Source organism: Pristiophorus japonicus, chromosome 7, assembly GCF_044704955.1.
Source record: "Pristiophorus japonicus isolate sPriJap1 chromosome 7, sPriJap1.hap1, whole genome shotgun sequence".
NCBI classification, from domain to species: Eukaryota; Metazoa; Chordata; class Chondrichthyes; family Pristiophoridae; genus Pristiophorus; species Pristiophorus japonicus.
This window is the reverse complement of record NC_091983.1, coordinates 27,503,055-27,529,980: the sequence shown is the minus strand read 5'-3', so window position 1 is coordinate 27,529,980 and position 26,926 is coordinate 27,503,055. Positions and strand designations below refer to the sequence as shown.

Below are 26,926 nucleotides of genomic sequence, written 5' to 3'. Positions count from 1 at the left end.
TTCTCCCACCTTAAAAGATTTGTGCATGGGAAATCAGAGCAACTGAATCTCTCAGACTGAATATCTCCATGATGACCTGTGAATAATCCCAAATGATCCATACAATGCATAGAATTACTAGCACAGAAACAATCCAGTCGGCCCAACTGGTGTTTATGGGCCATATAAGCCTCCTCCCACCCCTCTTCATCTAACCCAATCAGCATAATCTCCTATTCCTTTCTCCTGCATGCATTTGTTTAGCTTCCCCTTATATGCATCTATGCTATTTTCCTCAACTACTCCATGTGATAGTCAGTTCCACATTCTCTCCGCTCGCTGGGTAAAGCTGGTTCTCCTGAATCCCTTACAGGATTTATTAGTAACTATCTTATACTTACAACGTCTAGTTTTGGTGTCCCCCACAAGTGGAAACATCACCTCTGCATCAACCCTCCAACAGGTCACCCCACAGCCCTCTCTATTCTCACCAAAAGCACCCCAGTCCGTTCAACGTTGTTTGAGTAAAGTAAATGGTCAGCTCACCTGCCGACGTTTCAAGTAGTCCAGTGCGATCTGTACATTCTGTAGTCTGTGGAAGCGCATACGCCCTTTTTCACGGGGCTGCGTTTAGGGAGGGGGGGAAAAAAAACACAAGGACATCTTATTAAATAACTTCCCTCAAAATAGGGGATAGAAAATTGATCACTAAAATCAGAAGACTGTACTTGACAGACTGGCTGGAGTTCTGTGAGGCTTTGCATGCATCGTTACAGCTGCACAGCATGCGCATACTTTTGGAGAAATGCGATCTGACAAAGCATGGTGGGTAGGTTGAAGCATTCAAGAGCAATCCTAAGAACAGCTCCAAATTTTCTCTGTCAAATTAAAGTCTTCACGCTAAGAGTTAGTCAAATCAAGCCTCCTCCCCACCCTCAGCTACAATGCCCAGAACAACGGGAAGAAAGCTCGGGATATCCCAGACGTCCAATACATTGCTCTGTGGGCAAATTAATTTAATTGCAGTGGGGAGGATTTCAGGGGCATCTGTTCAATTTGGGGGAAAATATGTATAAAATGGAAAATACACCAAATTGTTGTAGCATTGGCCTGACTTTTGAAAGCAGCTTTGCCTGAATACAATCATTTTTTTTTTTAACGAGAGCGAGAACAGTTAGCAAGTGGCTCTGAACATCACAGAACCAACACACAGCCCCACAGAGTGGGAGGACACAAGTCTGCACAACCTCCCATCACCAACACCAATTTGGCTCAGTTCTCAGATTGTGTACAGGTGCCAAAGGGAGATGGAAAAAAAACCCTCGGGTGGAAGGAGCAACGGGCAGGAAAACTGTATTATTTTGAAAAAGGGTCATCCCTCAAGGCCATCACACATCTCCTGTTGGCTGTCCAAAGAACTAAGCAAAAACAGATGGTGTTAAGGTGGCATTTGTCCTCCCTCTAAGTAGCACTTGTGCTACCAAGGAATGTTCCAAGATATGGAAAATGTAACTAAACATGAGCTTCATTCAGCCAAACGTTTTTTTTTAAATAAATAGGTCAACAGAAGCATTTTAATGGTGAGCTTCTGCCACAGATAGTTTCTGTTCTCAGATCACAGAGACCATCACGGACAGACAGTAGTAGTACAAAGTAATGTCGAGTGCCAGCCAATAGACACTCTGACTGGCAGAGGGCTCTGAACTGCCCTCTGGAAGTCAGAGTGTCTACTGACACCACTGTGTCAGTCAATAAGTTGGAGGCAGGGCAGGGTTTATGGCAGGACTCACAGTCTATTTTACAGCAAACAGTGTCTATTCACTCAGCAAAGAAAGTCTATTTACACAGTGCACTACAGCTAACAGTCTACAGAGTCTATTTCAAATGAGTCTCTACAAACTACAGCAAACAGAACTCGTGACTGAAACTACAGCAGTCTCCCGATAAAAGCAGGGTGATTTTCTCCAGCAAAATGCAGTGATTGGAGGATACAAACTATGTGCGTAAAATCAATCCCAGTCACTTACGGCAGTGCGGTCTCCGGGCATAATTGATGGGGGAACTCCCCAATCAGCTCCATTCCGGCCGGGAATAGTGGTGCCACTACGTGCAGCCGCAAACTTTTCCTTCAAATTTTAGTTGGAGTCGTCGGACCAGAACCCTCGAGAACCACTGCAACTCAGCAGCAGAAGTCCCGTAGTGTTATGTATGAAGTGGTCCTTTGGGATTTTGGATGTTTATCCAATTTTGCCTTCAGATGTTTCTTACTCGCTAGTTCGGAGAATAGTTCTCCAGAATTTGAAATAAAGCCTTTTGATGCTTAGCATTAACCGCGATACCACCCTCAAAAAACAATCGACTTCAAATGCGTAGTGACTACAGTCAGCTGCCAGTGCTTCCTTGTGTGGATATTTTCATTACATTACCCATTTAGAGAGGACAAGCTCTTAACATCGGTTTCTGACTGATCCAGCAAGAGGGAAACTGAAGTTGTGGTGTTCCGACTTTGCAAACTCAGGGGGAGCAAACCCCAAAATTCCCATCAGCGCCCCAAAAAAGTCATGGACGATCCCCTTTTTGCACGTTTGCAAACAGAAACCATGCGAGCTTAAAAAATAAACTGCATTACTAGACAACAACTTGTACTTATATAGTGCAGTTAACATAGTGAAATGCCTCAAGGCACTTCACAGGAGCACAATCAAACAAATATGGGCACACAGCCACACAAGGAGATATTGGGACGGGTGACCAAATGCTTGGTCAAAGAGGTAGGTTTTAAGCACAATCGTAAAGAGGAGAGGTGGAAGCCGAGAGGTATAGGGAGAGAAATCCAGAGCTTAGGGCCTAGATAGCTGAAGGCACGGCCACCAATGGTGGAGCGAAAGAAGTGCTGGATTTGAACATGAGGATGAGAACTTTAAAAATCAGGGTGATGCTGGACTGGGAACCAATGTCGATCAGCGATCACAGGGATGATAGGTGAATGGGACTTGGAGCGCGTTAGGATACAGGCTGCAGATTGTCGAGACTGGAGGTTAAATAAAACATAGAAACATAGAAAGTTACAGCACGGAAGGAGGCCATTTCAGCCCATCGTGTCTGCACCAGCCCACCAAGAGCTATCCAGCCTAATCCCGCTTTCCAGCTCTTGATCCGCAACCCTGTAGGTTACGACACTTCAAGTGCACATCCAAGTATCTTTTAAATGTAGTGAGGGTTTCTTCCTCGACCACCCTTTCAGGCAGTGAGTTCCAGACCCGCACTACCCTCTGGGTGAAGAAATTTCCTCTCATTTCTACTCGAAACCTCCCCCCAATTACTTTAAATCTATGTTCCCTGGTTGTTGACCCCTCTGCCAAGGGAAACAGGTCCTTCCTATCCACTCTATCCAGGCCTTTCATAATTTTATACACCTCAATCAGGTCTGCCCTCAACCTCCTCTGTTCCAAAGAAAACAGACCCAGCATCTCTAATCTTTCCTCATAGCCGAAATTCTCCACTCCAGGCGACATTCTGGTAAATCTCCTCTGCACCCTTTCCAGTACAGTCACATCTTTCCTGGAATATGGTGACCAGAACTGCACGCAGTACTCCAGCTGCGGCCTAACCAGTGTTTTATACAGTTAAAGCATAATCTTCTTCCATGCCTTGACTAATAAAGGCAAGTATTCCATATGCCTTCTTAACCACCTTATCTACCTGGCCTGCTACCTTTAGTTATCTGTGGACCTGCACTCTAAGGTCCCTTTGTTCTGCTATACTTTTCAGTGTCATACCATTTAATGTGTATTCCTTTGCCTTGTTAGACCTTCCCAATTGCATTACCTCACACTTATCCAGATTGAATTCCATTTGCCACGGTTGTGAAAAAGCGTGGAAGAAGGTTTCAGCAGATCAGATCAGCTGAGGCAGGGTGGAGATGGGAGATATTGTGGAGGTGGAAATAGGTGGTCTTTGGGTTTACAGGGAGGAGATGAGGTTGAAAGCTCAGTTCGGGGTCAAATAGGATGCCAAGCTTGCAAACAGTCTGGTTCAGCCGGAGACAGTGGCCAGGGAGGGGGATGGATTCGGTGACTAGGGAACAGAGTTTGTGGCGGGAGCTGAAGACAATGGCCTTGGTCCTCCCAATAGTAAGTCGGAGGAAATTCCGGCTGATCCAGAACTAGATGTTGGACAAGAAGTCGGGTGACAGAGGCAGTGATAAGGTCAAGAGAGGTGGTGGCGAGTTTGTCAACGTACACGTGGAACCTGATGTCACATTTTCGGACGATGTCGCCGAGGGGCAGCATGTCGATCAGAAAGAGGAGGGGTCCAACGATAGATCCTTGTGGGACACCAGAACCAACAGTGCAGGGGCGGGTAGAGAAGACATTACGGGAGTTTCTCTTACGACAGTTGGATAGCTAAGAGTGGAATCAGGAGAGAGCAGTCCCACTCAGGAACTCCCCATTCCTCCGAATCAAGCCTCTTGTGCAATTCCCTCCATTAGCAGCTATGCCTTCAGATGCCTGGGCCTTGTACGGTGGAATGCTCTCCCTGAACCTGTCCATCTCTCCACCTCCCTCTTCACCTTCCATATAATTCTTAAAGCTCACTTCATTGACCAAGCTTTTGATCACCCTCTTCATATCTCTTCTTGCTCCATGTCCATATTTTGCTTGTGCCTCTGCGAAACATTTTAAGGGTTTATTTTTTTTTATTTATAAAGGGTGCAATATAAATGCAAGCTGTTATTGCTGCTCCATCAACCCTAATGCAATGTGCGTTTTACTGTGCTGTGACCTACTGTCAGAGAGAAGCATCCAGTGTAACTGCAGATAGAATTTATTTGAACCACTTCCAGTGGATCTACTGTGCTTTGAGGTGTGAATCAGAATATTAGGAAGGGAATCATGAAAGCGATGGGCTTCCCTGGTTAGAGGAGCAGTACTGGTTGGGTAGGATGAGGGAGGGATAGAAAGGTTGGGATCAGGAACAGAAAATTCACCGAGACCATTAGAACAGGAAGGCAAATGGAATGTTGGCCTTTATTGCAAGGGGGATGGAGTATCAAAGCAGGGAAGTCCTGCTGCAACTATACGGGGTATTGGTGAGAGGACACCTAGAGTACTGCATCCAGTTTTGGTCTCCATATTTAAGGAAGGATATACTTGCATTGGAGGCAGTTCAGAGAAGGTTCACTAGGTTGATTCCTGAGATGAAGGGGTTGATTATGAAGAAATGGAGTTTAGAAGAATGAGAGGTGATCTTATTGAAACATCTAAGATACAGAGGGGGCTTGACAGGGTAGATGCAGAGAGGATGTTTCCACCCGTGGGGCAATCTAGAACTCGGGGGCATAGTTTCAGAATAAGGGGTCGCCCATTTATAACTGAGATGAGGAGGAATTTCTTCTCTCAGGTCGTAAATCTGTGGAATTCTCTGCCCCAGAGAGCTGTGGAGGCTGGGTTATTGAATATATTTAAGGTGGAGATAAGACAGATTTTTGAATGATAAGGGAGTCAAGGGTTATGGGGTGCGGCTGGGTAAGTGGTGTTGAGGCCAGGATCAGATCAGCCATGATCTTATTGAATGGCGGAGCAGGCTCAAGGGGCCAAATGGCCTACTCCTTCTCCTATTTCTTATGTTAACAACTGGACCATGGAAAATCAATTGAACGTTAAGATTTAGCATCTCAATTCCACCTGCACTGCAAGTACAAAGTCACAGAGACATCCCGCCTGAAATCTGCCTCCGCTCACTCCCCCTTTCCAGCCGCTCGCTCCAACATTAGCCTGATTGGAGGCTGGGGACTTGGAATAGCTAACTCGGGTTACCAACTCGGGTTGGGCACATTTCTGGAGGTCACATGACCACCTGCCTCCAACCGGCCGACCAGGCAAATAGCCTTTTCCAATCTCCAAGATGTTTACAAGTGATAAAAAAGTGTTCAAAGAAAATGAAAAATAAACTTTTTTTAAAAAAAAGTCCCGATGAAGTTTACTCCTTGGGTTGCTCACAGCAGCGTCCCGGAGATTAATCGTGAATTCCCAGAGACTCCAAGAGAATCCTGGAGGGCTGGCAACTCTGGTGGTGTCACCAGCAGTGCGTTAGCAGTACAAATTGTGATTAAGCACAGCTTCACCATTGTGGAAATAAACTCAAATTGCACCCCAAGATTGCAAGCAAGGAACATCCATTAGAGATGGTGCCCATGAGAAGCAACTCAGTTGCCACACAATGATGGGACCAGCTGGAGCCTTCTCCCGACATTGGAAACCAGTTGTGGAAGTTCCCCCGACCCCTGCCTTCCCCCCGCATCGAGATCAGGGGGTAGAGTTTACACGAGGGACTCTCCTGTTAATTTTTTCCCAGGGATGCGACTGATCTCCTGCCAGAAGTTACGACAGGAGATCAGAAGTCCCACGGGAAATTCAATCCCAGATTAATGCCTTCAGCAAATAGTGCAAATTATGCTGGAGTGCCAAAAACAAAATTTGATGAAAGTAGGTGCCTGAATGATAAATATTTACAACCCACTCCGAATTCCCAGTGGATTCCCTCCCCACCACCCCCGGCCCCCTCTCCCCTCCCGACCCACCCTCCAGTACTCAACCGCCAATTTTGGCTACCTAATTTGGAGACTGATGCGCGTGTATTATAAACTCTGACCAACGTCTTTTCCCCCAAAGACTTTACTCCAGAAACATGCACAGAGAATGGAAAAAGGCGGCAGTTTTCTCCCAGTAAGTTGAGAAATAGGAAAGGGAATAATATGGTCATGTCTTATTTCCCCACAGAAAACATGGCTTTAAAATATTATATTTTCTTTGTGTGTTTTTTTTTAATAACTTTTATTGCCAGCTAACAGTTTGTGATCCAAACAGAACTGAATTATGCAGGGAGTCTCCATTGAAAAACATCCCTGTTTCCAGCTGGTATTAAGCTGGATGGCACTAACTTTGGCACCTGTGGTAACGGGTTGCTCCCCCTACTACATTCGCTCTGCTGGTACATTAGCATGTTCCTAGAATACCTTTTAGTTCTGCTTTTGTTAACACAATCGCTTCACCAACCAGTACAAGAATCATTAGTACAGTTACTGGGGGCTGGTCAAGTAACCTTACCCCCTTATCACCATCACCATCCTCATGCTGGTCACACGCGCATGCTTCCACTGCACTCACCAACCGTAACGTCTTCAGTATGTCTCGCTCCCTTGGCTATCGAACCGTACAGGAGAGGAGGACAAAAGGCACAGGACAGACGAGAAGTGAAGAAAAAGTTGTATGAAATGAAAGCACAAGGCAAACATAAAACAGAGAAAAGCAAACAAAGAAAAAGGAAGTAATGCACACACAAAAGGTCCAACAGCTACTTGGTGTCCATGTACTCCAACAAAAGACATGGACAGCGGACGCTTGGGGGAACCCCACTTCCTCCAGGTCACACACCACCCTGACTGGGACATGGATCACCTTTTCTTTCATCGTCACTGGGTCAAAATGCTAGAACTCCTTCCCCAAGAGCACTTTTTTTTTTTGCTTGGATTGCTATGGTCACCGGGGAGGTGCACTTAGGGACAAGTTCAGTGTCCTTCGAGAGGACACTAGTTGTGATCTAACAGGGTGGGCTGTGAGAAGGCAGTCATCATCCACCTCCCCAACAGCACTGAGGAAGCGCCTTCACCACATCAACTGCGGCGGTTCAAGGCGGCGGCTCAGCGCCACCTTCAATTAGGGATGGGCAATAAATGCCGGCCTTGCCAACGACACCCACATCCAGAGAATGAATGAAATATTATGTCCCAGACCCCCTTTGTAAGACCGTGACCAAACTGTACAAAATATTTCAAACTAGTTACATCTATCTCCGCTCTCCCCCTACAAAATATCTCTCTTTAAAAAAAAAAAGGTTTAATTTCCAGATGTGGAGAGATAATTAGCAGCAAAACAAGTAAACATTCCCTGAAGAGCAAAATTAAAAACCAGAACATGGGTTTCAGGTCATTAAGAAAAAAAATAAAAGAAATTATAACTTGCAAAACCGAGTACTCAGCATCTTTAGGTTTGAAAAAAAATTAAATACAGGAGAGGGCGGAACGCATTTGGAGTGAAGTTCGAGATCAACCACCGAGGGTCAAAATGTTTACATACTGTTCTAGAACTGGACTCACCAGAGTGTCCCCAGAAAGAGCTTCCAGGAGAGAAATCAAGTTGTGTCCATCTCGCAAATCTTCATACAGATCATTCACGTGTTTCCGTACCTGGAGAGAAGAAGGCACAATTGAAATACAGCAAACAGCGTGCAGCCAGGTGAGTTCTAACTCTCACCAAAGGATGATCTCGTAGCTTTTAGTCATCAAGAGGTGCGACACCGCTCAGGACAAAGCAGTCGACCGTCCCCTCATTGTCGCTGGTTCAATCACCCTACCCAATAGCACTGTGGGAGCATCTGCATCATGTGGACTGCAGCACTTCAAGAAGGAGCCTTCTCAAGGGCAACTGGAGATGGGCAATAAATGTTGGCCTTGCCAGTCACACCCAAATCCCAAGAATGAATTTTTTGCAATTAAAAGTGCGTTGAGGTTTCTTTGCTGACAGAGTCCCCCAGCTCTCAGTGGGACAGTGTCAGCTACAATCTGGCCCAAGATAAATGACAATTCATTTGGGTTGGTAAATCACGGTTCGGGGGCTACTAGATTAAACAAACATGACACTGAGCAGTTAGTGCCAACATTAAACCAGAGCCTAGCATTACCAGTTCATTCACATACATCAAATCTATCTCGATGTGGAATATTGACACAAAAGTCAAAAGAGATCCTGAAATACGAGTCTGCCTTTGATAAACTATTGTGTTGAAATTAACAGCATCATGTGTATTACAAAAAAGACCATCCCTTGTCAAAGTCGTAAAAATTTCCAATTAGTGACATTGGATGGCACCCTTTGCAAAATGCATTTGTAGCAAAGAAGTTACTGAATAAAAACAGCATTTAATACAGGTACATGTGTTATGCTAATCATAGTTACCTTCACCTACAAAACAGGCCCCATAAAAAACATGTCCACTTGAAGCACCGTTCACCACCGTTCTTTGCAAGGCATTCTATCTTTATCCACATATAGCAGCGGTAACATGCAGAAAACTCAGGGGCCGGGGGGGGGGGGGGGGGTGGCTGCTACAGATTCTGTTGATGGTCGACATTTAGGCCTTAATCATGTATTCATGACAAGTTACTCATGAATGCTGAGCACAGCTACTGCACAGAATAGCCAATTAATTCAGCAAGGTTAGGCTCTATGATTCTCAACCTTTCCACTCAGTGAGCTTTGCAGATTAATGCCATGTTCCAATTAAGTCTTATCCAAGCATAGAGACACAGATGGGCCTGCAACCCTTGACAATTTAAACATGACTACACTTGCAGGGAAATTGAAAATAATTTATTTCAAACACAAAAATAAATTGGAAGGTTTCTTTGCCAATGACCTCTTGGTGTACGTGGAACCGTGTGCAATTTGCAACTAAGGACTTTATGGCTCACATGTTCTCTTCTGAACTAACTGTTGGGTTTCAAGCTATGGGTTGAGAACTGCTGGACTGGGCAAACGGGTCACCACCTCAGAAAACTGCCAATGCAAATCTGGGAAGGAAGCATAGAAAGACTTGCATTATCTATCGCGCCTCGCCCAACTTCAGGATGGCCCGAAGATCTTTACAGCCAATGAGGTACTTTTGAAGTGCCGTCACTGTTGTAATGCAGGGGAACGCAGCAGCCAATCTGTGCACAGCAAGGTTCCACAAACAGCAATGAGATCATCTGATTTAGTTAATGTTGGTTGAGGGATAAATTGGCCAGGACAGCAGGGAGAACTGCCCTGCTCTTCCTGAGCCCGACTCTCTGGAACTCCATCTGGAAACCCCGCTGCTTTGTCACTTCTCGTTCAACCATTTGAAACTTCCATCATTACTCCTCATGTTCTCCCCCCCCCCATGATTCAATGTCCATTCCCTTACTCTCTCTAACGTGCATTGGGTGTTTCTACTTGGAGCTACGCAAGTGCAAGACCCTTATTTGTACATCTTCGGCCATGAATGGCAGAATTTACAAGCAAGTGGATGACAATGAAGACTTAACCCTTCCCCTTTCCTGGACATCCATTGCCCACGTCCTCATTTCTATTCTTCTATCGTTGCCATTCCCTCTTCCTTGCCGTTCTTTTCGACCGTTCATTACCATCATTCCCCTTATCTCTCCATTGCCTCTTCCCTCTTCATTGCCATCCATTTCTTGCCCCTTTCCATCTCCCTTTTATCATTTTTTGTTTCCCCAAAGTCAGCCATTTCCCACTTTCCTCATCTTTACCATCCATCTCCCTCCCTCTTTATTTACCCTTTCCCTCTCTCCTCAATGCGTTCTATTCCTCCTTACCGTGTGCATTCATTGCTCCCCGCTGCACCCAATCCTGCCCCTAAGCCAGTGCTCCTGCTAATGGAAATCATTCCCGCTGCTGTATACTATAGGTGGGAACGCCAGTTCTTGCCAGAATCCCCACCTACAGAATACAGCAGGCACAATCACTTCTCTTTGTAAAAGGACTTCCCTAATGACACTGAGGAGGGGTTGAGTCCTTGCCGATATGTTCATAATCGCTGCCGTGTAGACTATCCCCCACAAGACTGGCCGTCAATGTGGAACTCTGAATGATTAGCGCGAGGGCACTCACGGTTATATAATCAAATGGCATTGCCAATTTACACAAAGCAAGGTCCCACAAACAGAAAGGAAAGGAATGACTACATTAATCTGACGGGAGAATGTTGAGAGAATTCCCCCGCTCTTCGAAATAGCATCACACAATCACAACAGGCAGGCGGGGTCTCGCTTGAACATCTCGTCAGAAATATAGAATCTTGAATCATGCAGCACTCCCTCAGTATAGCCGTGCAACATTTGCTCAACCCTGGGAACCCACAACCTTCTGACTCAACGGCGACAGCGTCTGTTTTAGTGATAACACCTAGATTGGGGAAAAGTTCAAGTTGAATCAGGTTGACCATGTTTTAGCATTGGTACGCTAATAAAGAATTAAAGGGGAGGCGATATTGCCGTGGGTTTTACAGTTCAGTTTCAGAAGTTGAGAGTAGCAGTCAGTACAATGGAGAAAGATCTCTGTAAACACAGGTGTTAGAATGCATCCAAGTTCAACTCCGAGACAGAGAGAAAATAAACTTGGCCAATTTTGTAGTGCCTTTCACATCGTCCCAAAGCAATTTACCGCTATTGAAGTACAACAGTTGAAAGGAGCAAATGAATGAGTTACCTATTCGGTGCTCGCTGAAATTAGGGGAGGGCGGAAAAAAATCATAGTTTAGAAAACTATGAAAGCAAATCAGCCAGGATCTTATTGAATGGCGGAGCAGGCTCGAGGGGCCAGGTGGCCTACTCCTATTTCTTATTTTCTTATGAAAAATATGAAGGTGAACTCCAGAGGCAAGGGTATTAAGGGTTACGGAACCAAGACGTGTAGATGGAGTTTGGATACATATCAGCCATGATCTATGTTATGTCTTTGGATGCTCTGATAATGACTCCACGAGGCAATGTTTTGTACTTGAACTGTAGTGGCCTTAGTCCTTTATTGATAACTCCAGAGTGAGGATCACACATGGTGGCCTGCCTTTTATACTCGGCCAGGCACACCTGTACAGGTAACCTACAAGTCTTCCACTGCAGTGTCCTCTGGTGGTACATCATATGTAATGGTAACAGCAGTAAACATGTAGGATACATGACAATCTAATTGACTGGTGGAACAGGCTCAAGGGGCTGAAAGGCCCCCTCCTGTTCCTAGATCCCAAAACCGGTGCCCTGCACAGTAGATGGGACTGCTAATGCAGGATGCAGCAGTGGACCTTACAGAATCTTACAGTACAGAAGAAGCCCATTCAGCCCATCTTGCCTGTGCCAGCTCTTTGAAAGAGCTATCTAATTAGTCCCTCTCCCCTGCCCTTTCCCCATAGCCCTGCAATTAACGCCCCTCATGTATTTATCCAATTCCCTTTTGAAAGATATGACTGAATCAGTTTCTGCCACCCTTTCCCGCAGCACTTTCCAGATCATAACTTGCTGAGTAAAAAAAAAAAGATTTTTTTTTTGCCAATTATCTTAAATCTGTGTCCTCTGGTTACCGACCTTCTCGCTAGATCCTTCTACCAGACCGAAGAGATAAGGGGGAAATTCAACGACCCCGCAGTCCCAGCACGGAGCCTCACTAAATGGGAGCCTGGGTCAGAGATTTGGGATAACGGTTTTAAAACATGACCTTCAACCATCTCTTTCATTTAGGTTCACTCAGCACTGGGGTTCAAGATTACTGAAGCAATCGCCAGTATTTCTAAATAATGCTGCCAAGTTTATAGGCTTAAAACAGGAAATAGCATAATTGCTGTCTGTTTCTTCTCTGTATAAACTAAAAATAGATGACTTTGGCAAGCATAGATGGCATTTCTCAAAGCTGAATATGCCATGTTAAGTTAAACCTAGCTACGGAAATGATGCTGGAATTCAGTGCCGAGTTAAGCTGTTTGAAATATACACAAGTAATTTTTGCCATTGTTCGGAAACCAAGTGATTGCTCAGTTTATGACAATTATGTTGTTCTCTGATCCTTGACTAGGTAGAAGTAGCATAATAAATCATTAGTTGCACGTTATGTGCATTTAAATGCAAAATAGATCATTTATTTCACAAAATACTATTTTGGGACACAGTACGAGTAATTTGTGACAGGACATGCGAGTGCAACGCGCTTGGGAGGAACACGTTACTTTGGACCCATGGTTCCCCAAAGCTCTCCCCCACTGGGAGATTTCCTCACCTCATGTCTGGGTCTGTTGCAGACTCATTGATAAAGATTGGTTGCTATGATTAAACAACACCATTATCGTTGTGTCAAGCAGCGACCAGGCTGGTCGAAGGGGAGCTAAATGGACCGTGGTAATTTTTTGCCTGGTAATTCCTATGTACACACAACTGTGTCTTGTTCAGTCCCCAATGTCTTTGAGCGAGCCTAGGGTTAACTGGTCTCCTGTAACAGAGTTACTTTTGCTTAATGTAGGAAGCCTCGGGAACGAGCCAAGACCAAGCACCACAAAATAAAATTCCTAAAAATAAACCAAAATCCAATTCCACTATTTCTGCAGAACTCAGTAAGAATTCACTGGCTGAGCATTTGGTCTCACTTAACCAGGGAATGCTTCAGATGTTGCAAAAACACAACAGTGTGACACAAAGTATGAATGCCACACTGTAACCCTACAATGCCTCATTCTCCACCGAAAAATAAGGTACAATCTATCCCAAACCATCATGGCAAACCATTCAGTTTCTGAAGACAAAGCCTTCACAGATCTGCAAACGTCAGATGTACTACTATTGAGAATTCCGGTTAACAAAAAGGAGATTTAGAGATGTAGTATTCAGTGACCCTCTCCCCCCTGCACGGAGCTTGCTTCCTACCCTCCCCCCACCCATCCACCCACCCACTTCCCAATGCTACAATGGAAGCTTTCAATTCATTCATTGAAAGCTCAGCTCAAAGTGGTCTGGTGGGCTGGGGGAGGGGCTAAGTTCTCAACACAAACTCCCATTACCAGAAAAATATGCCATACGGTCGTGCCATTCTATAGCAACACAATTTAAGCGTCTGGTTCACAAGAATATCTCAAGAACAATGTGTAAAAATAGAACTCATCGTGAAGCACACTGGCCTCATACTCATGAAATTTGATTATCAATGCATCAAACATAGTGTAATCAGTCACAGATTCACCTTTGAACTTTGCCCTGTGATAGCCATTTTTAGTGTGAATTATAAATACCAAGTATCACATCCAGGTTGAGTGTAGGGTCCGCACCAATGAGCTGACATCACGTGGCGAAGTCCATTCCCACTACCTAGGATTACATTTGCCGCGAATACAGTGGACAGTTGGCCTGTCAATCCACTGCAGCATTGGAACTTCAAATCTCACCATCATTAGAGGGACGTCAGATTTCTCCAGAAGACAATCCCATCAAATGTGTGCACAGTCCTCTCTCACACAATCAGATTTTTTTTTTAATATAAATCGAATGAATCAACAAAGCTCCAAAATCAATTCATTCAACGTTTTAAGATGACAAACACTTAAAAAGGAGTCTGCTAATTTTCCACATAAATTACAGGATTCAAATCTATTCCAGGTCTTTATTTTGTTGCATCAGTCACACCCTCTGCTGGATATATAATAGGCATGACATGGCTTTCACGGTTTTAAGCATTGAATAACCCATCACAGGATCTGTTGTAAACTCCCCCCCCGCCTTCCCCGCCCACACACACACACACAAACCGCCCCCCCCCCACCCATTGCTTTTAACTAGTTTAGTGCCAGTCACCTCCAGTAGCACAAACTGCATAAAAGAAATACAAGCAGAAAATACATAGTGCATTAATCCAAGCCTGCTTTTGAAAAGAAAAAAAAAAGAGACACGTTATGATGTTTCAGGTGCACGCCCCTTCATCAGAAGAACTGAATATAAAAGAAATGCGCAAAGCTCGCTACTCATCTCAACTGAACCATCTCTGAAAGGTGTCGGCCTTGGCTCAGCGGGTAGCACTCTGGCCTCGAAGTCAGAAGGTCGTGGGTTCAAGTCCCACTTCAGAGATTTGAGCACAAAATTGCTCACAATTGGTCACTGGAATACAAGACAAGATCAGTCCCATTGCTGACACCCTGATGCAGTCTTAAGGGGGGAATCCCACCATTAGGAAGCAGAGTTAAAACTCGGCTTAATCCCACTGTCCTGGTGGACTGAAGCGCTTGTATCAGCCACCAAGCATATGAGTCACTTCAACCCAAGTCTCAATATAGATGTGCAATTCCAAAACAAGTGAAGCACCAATCGACCTCAAATTACAGAATTAATTTCAATATGGATTCTATAAAAGAAATTAAAAGAACTTGCATTTATATAGCACCTTTCACAACCTCCAGATATCCCAAAGTGCTGGTATAAATCAAATTTCTAATGTAGGAAATGCGGCAGCCTATGTGCGCACAGCAAGCTCCAACAAACAGCAGCGTGATAACGAGAAAATCATCCGTTTAAATGATGTTGGTTGAGGGATAACTATTGGCCTTGGGTGATAAACATACACCGAGAGAACTACCTGTGCTCTCATTTGAATAGATCCATGGGATCTTTTACGTCCACCTGAGAGAGCAGACTCAGTTTAACGTCTCATCCGAAAGATGGCACCTCCGGCAATGCAGCAGTACAATGACAGCTTGGATTATGTGCTCAAGTCTCTGGAGTAAGACTTGAACCTACAACCTTCTGACTCCGAGGCCAGCATGCTGCTCACTGAGCCACAGCTGACACCTTGTGCCAGTGTCAAGTAGGGCGAGTTACCAGAAAAGTGGCCATCATCTGCCTACATAAAAGTAAATTAATTGGATGTGAAGCACTTGGTAATATTCTGATGGCACCCATTTGTACTCCTCAAAAAGGACCATTTTGTATATTTGCTTTCAGTACCTAAATCATAGTCGTTTCTCAAATGTGTAATCTGGATCACCTGCACTGTAGTTACTCATGTCACCACTAGAGGGAAGCCTACACTGGAGAAGTCAGCTGTTCCATTGCCATTATCTTAGTAAGAAATAGGAACAGGAGTCGGCTAATACGGCCCCTCGAGCCTGCTCCACAGGATGGTCTCAACTTGCATTTGGTTCAGAGTGACAGACAACTTAAATTCTGAGCGGCTGAGTTTCCTGATCAGGGGTGAAAGCTGCGAAAACAAATCAGGCTGTAAGCTGTGCCATTGGCTTTATGCCATCCAATGATATTCCCAGGAATTTTCAGCTGGAAGTGATATTGAGCAGACAATCTGTTCACCAAAGATGGGGAGGCCATGTTACAATAAGAAGCACAATGGAGCGAAGTTATAGAATGTATTTCCCTGTTATCCTCACCCGAGCAAGACTGAGCAGCAGGAACTCTGCTACGTTCATGGTGTCCAGCTTTGCAATGAGGTGGGGTGGTGGGGGGGCGCAGAGAATGGGCGGTTTGAAGGAGGCAATCTTGGCTCCAGCAGTGTCCTTCTCTCCCTCTCGAGTTAGGTGACTGAACATCTCGAAATGGCCACAGCAGCATTCCACATACACGTTAGCTGAGCCAAGTAACAGGCCACGGTCACCAACCACCTAGGTGTGGCCAACAGACCAAAAATCAGCCCAACACCATCCCCCCCACCCCCCCACCCCGGAGATAGGGGCTTTCCTTGTAACTGCACAAGTGGCTTCATTTTAGCAGTGGATGACTTGGGTTGCCAACTCTGGTTGAACGTATTCCTGGAGGGTCAGTCACAGGAAAGCCGATCGCTGTTTGGCAACATTATTGTGAGTACCTCAGTCGAGTGTCTCAGTATCACCAAGGGCCGAATATTTCAATCTTTGTAAAATGCAAAGATTTCATGGAGCTGAATTACAATTTATAAAGCTAGTCTGGGTCGACCATTTCCTGGGCTGCGGAGTCACTGCTGAACACATTTTCCTCCAACAAAAGAGAACCTTCCGCTGTTCCAAATCCAAATTCCTCACATGCCAATGTATTTCTCACACCACCCCCCTTTTCCCCCCACAATGCTCCCCCTTCCCCCCCCACCCCACCTCACGCTCCCTGTATGTTCCACAAAAGATGCTTGACCACCAGTGCAGTTTGCTGCATGGAAAACAAGCCAAGAAAAAAAAAAAGAGACCCCATACTTATAGGGAAAAGTAAAAATCTGTATTCAGAATGTGTGATGAAAGCAAAATCAATATATTGGATATCTACTTAAAAAGCATCAACTTGCAGGGTCATAGGGAGGGAGGTGCTAAGAGTAACAAATTAGCCTGACACTCCGATGCAGTATTGAGGCAGTGCTGCACTGTTAGTGGTGCCGTCCTTCGGATGAGATGTTAAACCAAGGCCCTGAATACCCCTCAGGTGGACAAGACAGATCCCATGGCACTATTTTGTATAAGAGCAAGGGAGTTCTCTTCGGTGTCCTGACCAATACTTATCCTTCAACGAACATCACTAGATTATCTGCTAATGTATTACATTGCTGTTTGTGGGACCTTGCTGTGTGCAAATTGGCTGCCATGTTTCCTACATTACAACAGTGATGACACTTCAAAAGTACTTCATTGACTCTGAAGCACTTTGGGACATACAGAGGTCATGAATGGCGCTATATAAATGCAAGTTCGTTCTTTCTTTGGATAACTTTTCAAACAGCCGGCACAACCACGATGGTCTGAATGGCCTCCTTCTGTGTTCTATGATTCGCTGGGATTAATGAGGGCTATATAAATAAAGAGTAAAGCACTCCAATGCCACATCTGCTGCAATAGATTTTTTCCCCAGTCAATCAGCAGATGTTGGAATAATTCATTCTCAGTCAAAATGATGTCAGAGGAATGGACTTAAAATTAACTCAATATCTCCCTTCCAGTGCAATCACACCAGCCGATTAGACATCGCACTAAAAGATGAGAATAACTTAACCACCACCCCACAACATCATTCCAGTACAGGCATTATAAAACAAAAGCAAAATACTGCAGATGCAGGAAATCTGAAATAAAAGCCGAAAATGCTGGAAATACTCAGCAAGTCAGGCAGCATTCATGGAGAGGGAAACAGAATTAACGGTTCAAGTCGATGATCTTTCATCAGAACTGGAGACTTAACAGTTTATAAGTAAATACAGAGGCAGGGAAAGGGGGGAGGAAAGAATAAAAAGGGAATGTATTTCATCGGGTGGAAGGCAGGAGAGATTAAATGACAAAAGGGATAACGGTGCAAGGTAATGGGACAGGTGAAGAAACAATAGATGGATCCTGAGGGAGGTGCAAATGACAACAGCGGAACCATTACCAGTAACTGCTGTCCAAAAAAAATGGGAGCGCTGGTTATGATGGGGAATATTCTAATCTGCAGTACAACCGATGGCCTCCATGCAAGTGAAATATTACAACTGCATGCTGTCCATGACTGGCACAAAGTAGGACCAACACTCATCTCAGAGAACGGCACTCGATAAGAGCTCTCTGAGGGGGAAGTTTCACAAATGTAAAGACGGCAGAAATAAAAAAAGCTTCAGAAAAGTATAAATCTGTGTTTGGTCTACTGTTTCTGCACTTCGTGATGATTGAACACAATTAGTAACCAGGTTTTTAAAATGCGTGTCAACAACAGCAAGACAACGAGCAGGACTCACTCCATCTTCCCGCAGTGCAGATCCCGCCAGCTGCCTCGGAAATCGGAAAAACGTGGCAAAACTCCAATACCAAGTCGGAGCCAGCGGGAAGTTATTCCTTGTGAAATCAGTTAAAGTGTATCGTTTGGGCAACCGGCAACATTCCATAAGAAGTAGAACAAAGCATTGTCGCAATGCTAGTGGTTGACTTTCAACTGCCCTCTGGAAGCCAAGAATGCCTATTGACACTGCTGTGTCAGCAAATGACTGGAGGATGGGCAGGACTTACGGCAGGGCTCACAGCAAACAGAGTCTGCTTTACAGCATACTGCAGCAGTCCACAGAGTCTATTTAAACAGAGTCTCTCTGAACTACAACAAACCTAAACTACAGCAACGTCACCCCACAAAGTAGGATGATTTCTCCAGCAAAATGTAGTGAGCGGACGATAGTCACACAATACAAATGATGTGCGTAAAATCAATCCCAGTCACTTGCAGCGGTGTGACTGACAAGGGAATTACCCAGCCATTCTGGCCGGGAATAGAGTTGGCACGAGATTCAGCCCTCTAAACTGGCTTAGCACGCCACTCAGTCCAGGCATGAAGGATGGGCAATAAATGCTGGCCTTGCCAGCAATGCCCACATCCTGACAAAGAACTTTAAAAATACCAGTGCTGATGCTTTGAGTCAACATTATATTCAGTCTCATCTCATGTTGATTTGGCATGGGGAGGGCGGGTCAATAGATATGCTGCATATAATTACTTAGAACGTACAGCACGGACACAGGCCATTTGGCCCAACAAAAGCCTCCTCCCACCCTACTTCATCCAGCCCCTTCAGCATATCCTTCTGTTCCTTTCTCCTTCATGTGCTGATCTAACTTGCCCTTAAATGCATCTGTGGTATTCACCTCAACTACTCCTTGTGATAGCAAGTTCCACATTCTAAACCACTCTCTGGAAAAAGAAGTTCCTCCTGAATTCCTTATTATTTATGAGTGACTATCTTGTATTTATGGGGCCTCGTTTTGGATTCCTCTACAAGTGGAAACATCTCTACATTTACCTTATCAAACCCCTTCACAATCTCAAGACCTCTATCAGGTCAGCTCTCAATCTTCTCTTGTCTAGAGAAAAGAGCCCCAGCTTGTTCAATCTTTCCCAATGGGTACAACCTCTCAGTTCTGGTATCATCCTTGTTAATAGGTCTCTACTTATCTGTAGAGATAAGTAGAGACCAGCATAATAAAAACACAGAGTATACATATATGACACTTGTAAATCTTTTTTTGAACTTTCTCTGGTGCCTCTATATCTCGTAGACAGATCGCTCCACCAGCGAAGCTATATCCTGCCTATAACATGACGACCAGAGCTGTGCACAGTACTCCAAGTGTGGTCTAACCTGCAGATGGGTCGGAAGATAAAGGGAAAGTGGAGTTAGTAATCCCAGATTGGTTTACATGCCTTCCAGTAAAGCAAGGCATTGTTACTGTTTTAAATGTCGGAGTCCTCCAAACTCGAAGCAGTCGTAGGTGAGAGACAGGAAACATAGAAACATAGAAAGTAGGTGCAGGAGTAGGCCATTCGGCCCTTCGAGCCTGCACCACCATTCAATAAGATCATAGCTGATCATCACCTCAGTACCCCTTTCCTGGTTTCTCTCCATAACCCTTGATCCCTTTAGCCGTAAGGGCCATATCTAACTCCCTCTTGAATATATCCAATGAACTGCCATCAACAACTCTCTGCGGCAGGGAATTCCACAGGTTAACAACTCTCTGAGTGAAGAAGTTTCTCCTCATCTCAGTCCTAAATGGCCTACCCCTTATCCTAAGACTGTGTCCCCTGGTTCTGGACTTCCCCAACATCGGGAACATTCTTCCCACATCTAACCTGTCCAGTCCTGTCAGAATCTTATATGTTTCTATGAGATCTCCTCTCATCCTTCTAAACTCCAGTGTATAAAGGCCCAGTTGATCCAGTCTCTCCTCATGTGTCAGTCCAGCCATCCCTGGAATCAGTCTGGTGAACCTTCGCTGCACTCACTCTATAGCAAGAATGTCCTTCCTCAGATTAGGAGACCAAAATTGAACACAATATTCCAGGTGGGGCCTCACCAAGGCCTGTATAACTGCAGTAAGACTTCCCTGCTCCTATACTCAAATCCCCTAGCTATGAAGGCCCCCAACATACCATTTTCCTGCTTCACCGCCTGCTGTACCTGCATGCCAACTTTCAATGACTTATGAACCATTATACCCAGGTCTCGCTGCACCTCCCCAGGTCTCGCTGCACCTCCCCTTTTCCTAATCTACCACCATTCAGATAATATTCCGCCTTCGTGTTTTTGCCCCCAAAGTGGATAACCTCACATTTATCCACATTATACTGCATCTGCCATGTATTTGCCCACTCGCCTAACCTGTCCAAGTCACCCTGCAGCCTCTTAGCGTCCTCCTCACAGCTCACACCGCCACCCAGTTTAGTGTCATCTGCAAACTTGGAGATATTACACTCAATTCCATCATCGAAATCATTAATATATATTGCAAAGAGTTGGGATCCCAGCACTGAGCCCTGCAGCACTCCACTAGTCACTGCCTGCCATTTTGAAAAGGACCCGTTTATCCCGACTCTCTGCTTCCTGTCTGCCAACCAGTTCTCTATCCACGTCAGTACATTACCCCCAATACCATGTGCTTTAATTTTGCACACAAATCTTGTGTGTGGGACCTTGTCAAAAGATTTTTGAAAGTCCAAAAACACCACATTCACTAGTTCTCCCTTGTCCACTCTACTAGTTACATTGTCAAAAAATTCCAGAAGATTTGTCAAGCATGATTTCCCTTTCATAAATCCATGCTGACTTACCAATCCTATCACTACTTTCCAAATGCGCTCCTTAATGATTGATTCCAACATTTTCCCCACTACTGATGTCAGGCTAACCAGTCTATAATTACCCATTTTCTCTCTCCCTCCTTTTTAAAAAAGTGGTGTTACATTAGCAACCCTCCAGTCCATTAGGAACTGATCCAGAGTCAACAGACTGTTGGAAAATTATCACCAATGCATCCACTATTTCTCAGGCCACTTCCTTAATACTCTAGGATGTAGACTATCAAGCCCTGGGGATTTATCAGCCTTCAATCCCGTCAATTTCCCAAACAAAATTTCCCGCCTAATAAGTATATCCTTCAGTTCCTCCTTCTCACGAGACCCTCGGTCCCCTAGTACATCCGGAAGGTTATTTGTGTCTTCCTTTGTGAAGACAGAACCAAAGTACTTGTTCAATTGGTCCGCCATTTCTTTGTTCCCCATTCACCCGAATCCGACTGTAAGGCATCTACGTTTGTCTTCACTAATCTTTTTCTCTTCATATATCTATAGAAGCTTTTGCAGTCAGTTTTTACGTTTCCGGCAAGTTTTCTCTCGTACTCTATTTCCCCCCTCTTATTAAACCCTTTGTCCTCCTTTGCTGAATTCTAAATGTCTCCCAGTCCTCCGGTTTGCTGCTTTTTCTGGCTAATTTGTATGCCTCTTCCTTGGATTTAACACTATCCTTAATTTCCCTTGTTAGCCATGGTTGAGCCACCTTCCCAGTTTTATTTTTACTCCAGACAGTGATGTACAATTGTTGAAGTTAGTTGATATGATTTTTATAAAGGTTTGCCATTGCTTATCCACCGTCAACCCTTTAAGTATCATTTGCCAGTCTGTGTGTGTGTGTTTGTGTGTGTGTGTCCCTGGTCAAAGTGAGTCCACGACCTGCGACAGGAAGAATGGTGTTGGATGGGAGCACCGGAAATACCGGAAATTCCTCTGTTGTTGTTCACAGTTCAAATTGTACACAAACTCTGACATATTGTTTATATCAAAGACTAATTCATGAATAAAACATTTTTATTTAATCTTGGAACTCGGGACTTTCCATCAGGCCACAGGGATTATATAAATGAGATTTTTATAAGGCCGTCTGGTAAAGCAAAGATTGTTCAATATTTATGAGTCTGCAGGCTTTCTTCAATGTCAGCTGTCGATTTGAAACCTTCATGTTGACTCTAATCCCCAGAACGTGACAGCAATCACATTAAAGAGGGTCAATTTCATACATCAATAACTCCCCAACTATGTCACAGGCCTGCATCAACTAAACCTCTTCATCCACTTGCAAATTATCACAAATATAATGTGCTGAGCTCAGACCCCCGTCTTACTATACTCTTGGACTCGGGGATACAGAGCACAACCTCGAAATTTGCAGATCACATGAAACTTGGAAGTGCAGTAAGCAGTGAGGAAGATGTGATCGGCTTCAAGGGGATACAGACAGGCTGGTGGAATGGGCGGACACGTGGCAGATGAAATTCAACGCAGAAAAGTGTGAGGTGATACATTGTGCTGGGAAGAATGACTAGAGACAATATATGATTATTGATTCAATTTTCAAGGGGGTGCATGGAGAGCGAGACCTGGGGGTATTTGTGCACAAATCTTTGAAGGTGGCAGGACAGGTTAACAAAGCAGTTGGTAAAGCATACGAGATCCTGAGCTTTATAAATAGAGGAATAGAGTACAAAAGCCAGGAAGTTATGCTGACCCTGTATAAAACACTAGTTCCGCCCCAGCTGGATTATTCTGTCTAATTCTGGGCACCACACTTTAGGAAGGACGTGAAGGCTTTGGAGAGGGTGCAGAAGAGATTTACCAGAATTGTTCCAAGGATGAGAGATTACAGTTACGTGGATAGACTGGAGAAACTGGGGTTTTCTCCTTAAAGCAGAGAAGGCCAAGAGGAGATTTGCTAGAGGTGCTTAAAACCATGAAGGATTTAGATAGAGTAGATAAAGAGAAACAGTTTCCAATGGCTGAAGGGTTGAAAACCAGAGAACACAGATTTAATGTGATTGGCAAAAGAACCAGAGGCGACATGAGAAAAATATCTTTACACACAGAGTGGTTAGGATTTGAAAATCCACTGCCTGCAAGGTTGGTGGAGGCAAATTCAGTAGTAGCCTTCAAAAGGGATTTGGAAAATACTGGAAGGAGAAAAACTGCAGGAATATGGGAAAAGAGGAGAGTGGGACTAATTGGACTGCTCATTGAAAGAGCCAGCGCAGACGCGATGGGCCGAATGGTATGACATCGAAAGAAAGATAGGATTGCATTTATATATACACCTTTCACATCCTTCGGACATCCCAAAGCACTTTACAGCTAGCAAAGTACTTCTTTTTTTTTGAAGTGTCATCACTGTTGTAATGTAGGAAACGCAGCAGCCAATTTGCAGACAGCAAGCTCCCATAAACAGCAATTAAATAAATTACCTGATAACTTTTTTTAAAAATACATAAAAGTGATGCAGGTTGAGGGATAAATATTGGCCAGGACACCAGGGAGAACTTCCTACTCTTCTTCAAATTGGTGCCATGGGATCATTTACATCCCCGAGAGGGAAGGCGGTGCCTCAGTCTAACGTCTCATCCGAAAGACGGCACCTCTGACAGTGCAGCACTCCTTCAGCACTGCACTGGAGTGTCAGCCTAGATTATTGTGCTCAAGTTCCTATGATCAGGCCTTGTCACAGCGATACAAACAGTGCCACCGGTGCCTCTCTCTGCAGTCAAATAGCCCACCAAAGCTGGCCACGTTGGGTCACACAGCAAGAGTGGCGACTTGATAAGGTGCCAGAGAGGCATCGGTGCCAGCACCACACTCCGGGGACAGAGTCAAAACTGCTGGACAGAAAATAAACATTTTTTATCAAACAGCAGGTATCCAAATCCATCAACATGTATCTGAAGCAAATCACCCATCTTTAAAATCAATCGGTGCACATGCAGGATCAGTACAAAGGGAGTTGGTGCCAATAGGCACGGATGCAAAAATCAATAACTCCCCTCAGAGCGTGACTGCACAAGCCAAATCACTCAGAAAATAGAACAGCAACAGAAAGATTACGTGAGTCAGTAAAACATTATTGATCACCCTCTGCTTGGATGCCTCCACTGTGTCCTGAACAAATATCTGGCAGGATTGCGTTCTGCCTTAAGCATCAGTGTCTGGCTGGCCTCACAAGGCAGTGTGAATGATGCAGTCAGTGCCAGAGAGCATCAGTTCAAGGCAGGCCACCTCCAAAGGGCACTCACTTTCTTGCCTGGGACCAGAAGCACTATTGGAGGAAGCTGTGAAAATCTTGCTTTTTAACCACCCCATTTGGTTGTGCAGTGAGGCATTGTTACACCACCCAGGCAGGATTGCAGTAACTGTTGGAATATTGCTAACCGCTGTTCCAAGTTTGCGCATTTCTTTTTCGAAAGCCTTTATGAGAATCATTGCGGGCACAGGATTGATATTCCCTTGCAGGCAGTCATACTGGAAATCATTGAATCATTCAGCACAGAATGAGGCCATTCGGCCCATCGTGACTGTGCCAGCTCTTTGAAAGAAATCTCCAATTACTCCCATTCCCCCTGAAATTTTCTTTTCTTTTCAACGTATGTCCAATTCCCTTTTGAACGTTACAATTGAATCTGCTTCCACCGCTCTTTCAGACAGTGCATTCCAGGTCATAACTCACTGCATTAAAAAAATTCTCATATCACCCCTGGTTCTTTTGCCACTGTGTATTTCATCATTCATGAATATAACTGCAGACCCAAACAAGCAAGCTCCCCAAACGTCTCAGTTATAAGGGCAGCATGTAAACAATGACATACAAAACAGGTCGGTCGGTCCCTGGCTTCAATCAGGATATATGCAGACTTGACTCAGCTCAGCAGGTGGCAGTAGTGAGACCACTATTAGTCCCTCACGAAACTCAAGGGATAAGGAGTATTGCAGATGTGAATCAAGATCGAGAATAAAAGTGTACAGGGTATTCTAATTTCCAACAATCCACAGCTTGTAGTTTTGGTTGAACCTTAATATATTCCTTAGTCTTATTTATAATCTTCAAGCCCTTTAGACTCGTGTCTCTCCTCCACGGCCCTCTTTGACTGACCACTCGTAGGACCAGGATATCATCACCCTGTCGAACTAGGCAATCTCTGTCCAATGGGAGTAGGAGAGGGGAGAGAGAGAGGGGGGGGGGGAAGGGGGAGAGAAGAGAGAGAGAGAGAGAGAGAGAGAGAGAGAGAGAGAGAGAGAGAGAGAGAGAGGGAGGAAGCTCCCATAAAAAACAATGTGATAATGACCAAATAATCTGTTTTTGTTATGTTGATTGAGGGATAAATTTTGGCCAGCACACCGGGGATAACTTCCCTGCTCTTCTTCAAAATAGTGCCATCGGATCTTTTACGTCCACGAGTGTGCAGACAGGGCCTCGGTTTAATGACTCATCTGAAATAGATGCAAGGAACCTGCAACCTTCTGCCTAATGCTGCCATTTCACACATTTCAGCTGTTGAAATGAATTTTCTTCAATCAAAGATCCCCTAATGTTTATTATCCATTGCGGACTCTCAGGGGATCATCATTTGAGATTCCTTAATAAAAATGGAACATTCCAATGAGGTTAAAATAAAGCTTTGTTTATCAGAACAGACATTATAGCACGCTTGCTAATCTAATACTAACGTACAAACAATGACGGGCAGGAAAAACTCTCTGGTCCATTCCAGCCTGTCCACACAACTGCAATGCCTCGTGCATCACAATATACAGGCTCTCCACCCCTCCCAAACCATGTATCACTTAATTCCAGATATTATTATTTTTTTTTTTTAAACTGAAAGACGGCACCTCCAACAGTGCAGCGCTCCCTCAGTACAGCACTGGAGTGTCAGCCTGGATTATGCGCTCAAGTCTCTGCAGTGAGACTTGAACCCACAACCTTCTGATTCAGAGGCGAGTGTGCTTTGCACTGAGCCACAGCTGACACCTGAAAAGTATTACTTCAGTAAAACGTAAGGATACGCAAAGAGCAAGTGGAACAGGATGAAGTTGCTTTGAACCTTGGAGCAGTTCATTTCGTCGGTCAATGTATTGATATAGTGAAGCACTGCATTATACAATAACTGCTACTAGCAAGGCGCCACCAGAGGGCAGAGTGAAGATTGAATGCTGAGTTGAGAAGAAAACCATCAACTCCAGAAAACTGAAACATTACAGAAGATCGATGAGGATCTGAAGGAAGGCGGTCAGTGTTGAGAGGGTGACCTCTGATCAGTTGAAATCACACTCAAAACATTTGCCTCATCTTTCCCTTCCGGATGTAAATCATTTCCAACATTTTCTGTTTGGAGTAAGCATTGCGCACCTTCTCAAAACTCCAGAAAGGTAGATTGCTGCTCTGTACACGATTATATTACTTCTATGCAAGAACATCCCAAAGCCCAGAGTGTTCATTCTGTGCAAGGTACTTGCACTGGTCAGCTGTTGCTCAGTAGGTAGCACTCTTATCTGAGAAAGAAGGTTGTGGTTTCAAGTCTCCCTGCAGAGACTTGAACACAAACTCCAGAAGAACATAAGAAATAGGAGCAGGAGTAGGCCATTGAGCCTGCTCCGCCATTCAGTATCATGGGTGATCTGATCTTGGCCTCAACTCCACTTCCCTGCCCGCCCCCGGTAACCCTGGAATCCATTATTGTTCAAAAATCCATCCATCTCCACTTTAAATATATTCAATTACCCAACCTCCACAGCTCTCTGGGC

The 26,926-nt window shown here is 44.6% G+C and overlaps 1 protein-coding gene across 2 annotated transcripts in view; it reads right to left on the bottom strand.

Annotated features, from left to right (window-relative positions):
* The window catches only part of dst (dystonin), a 647,938-nt gene that overhangs the window by 474,075 nt on the left and 146,937 nt on the right, over positions 1-26,926 (bottom strand). Inside the window, exons 3-5 of one of the 2 annotated variants that reach the window (XM_070884881.1) lie at positions 8,138-8,227; positions 7,089-7,184; positions 526-603 (exon numbers count right to left, since the gene is read on the bottom strand). In XM_070884881.1, the coding sequence (XP_070740982.1) occupies positions 526-603; positions 7,089-7,184; positions 8,138-8,227 (264 nt within the window). The remainder of the gene's footprint in view (positions 1-525; positions 604-7,088; positions 7,185-8,137; positions 8,228-26,926) is intronic. The other variant, XM_070884882.1, reaches the window with a different exon arrangement.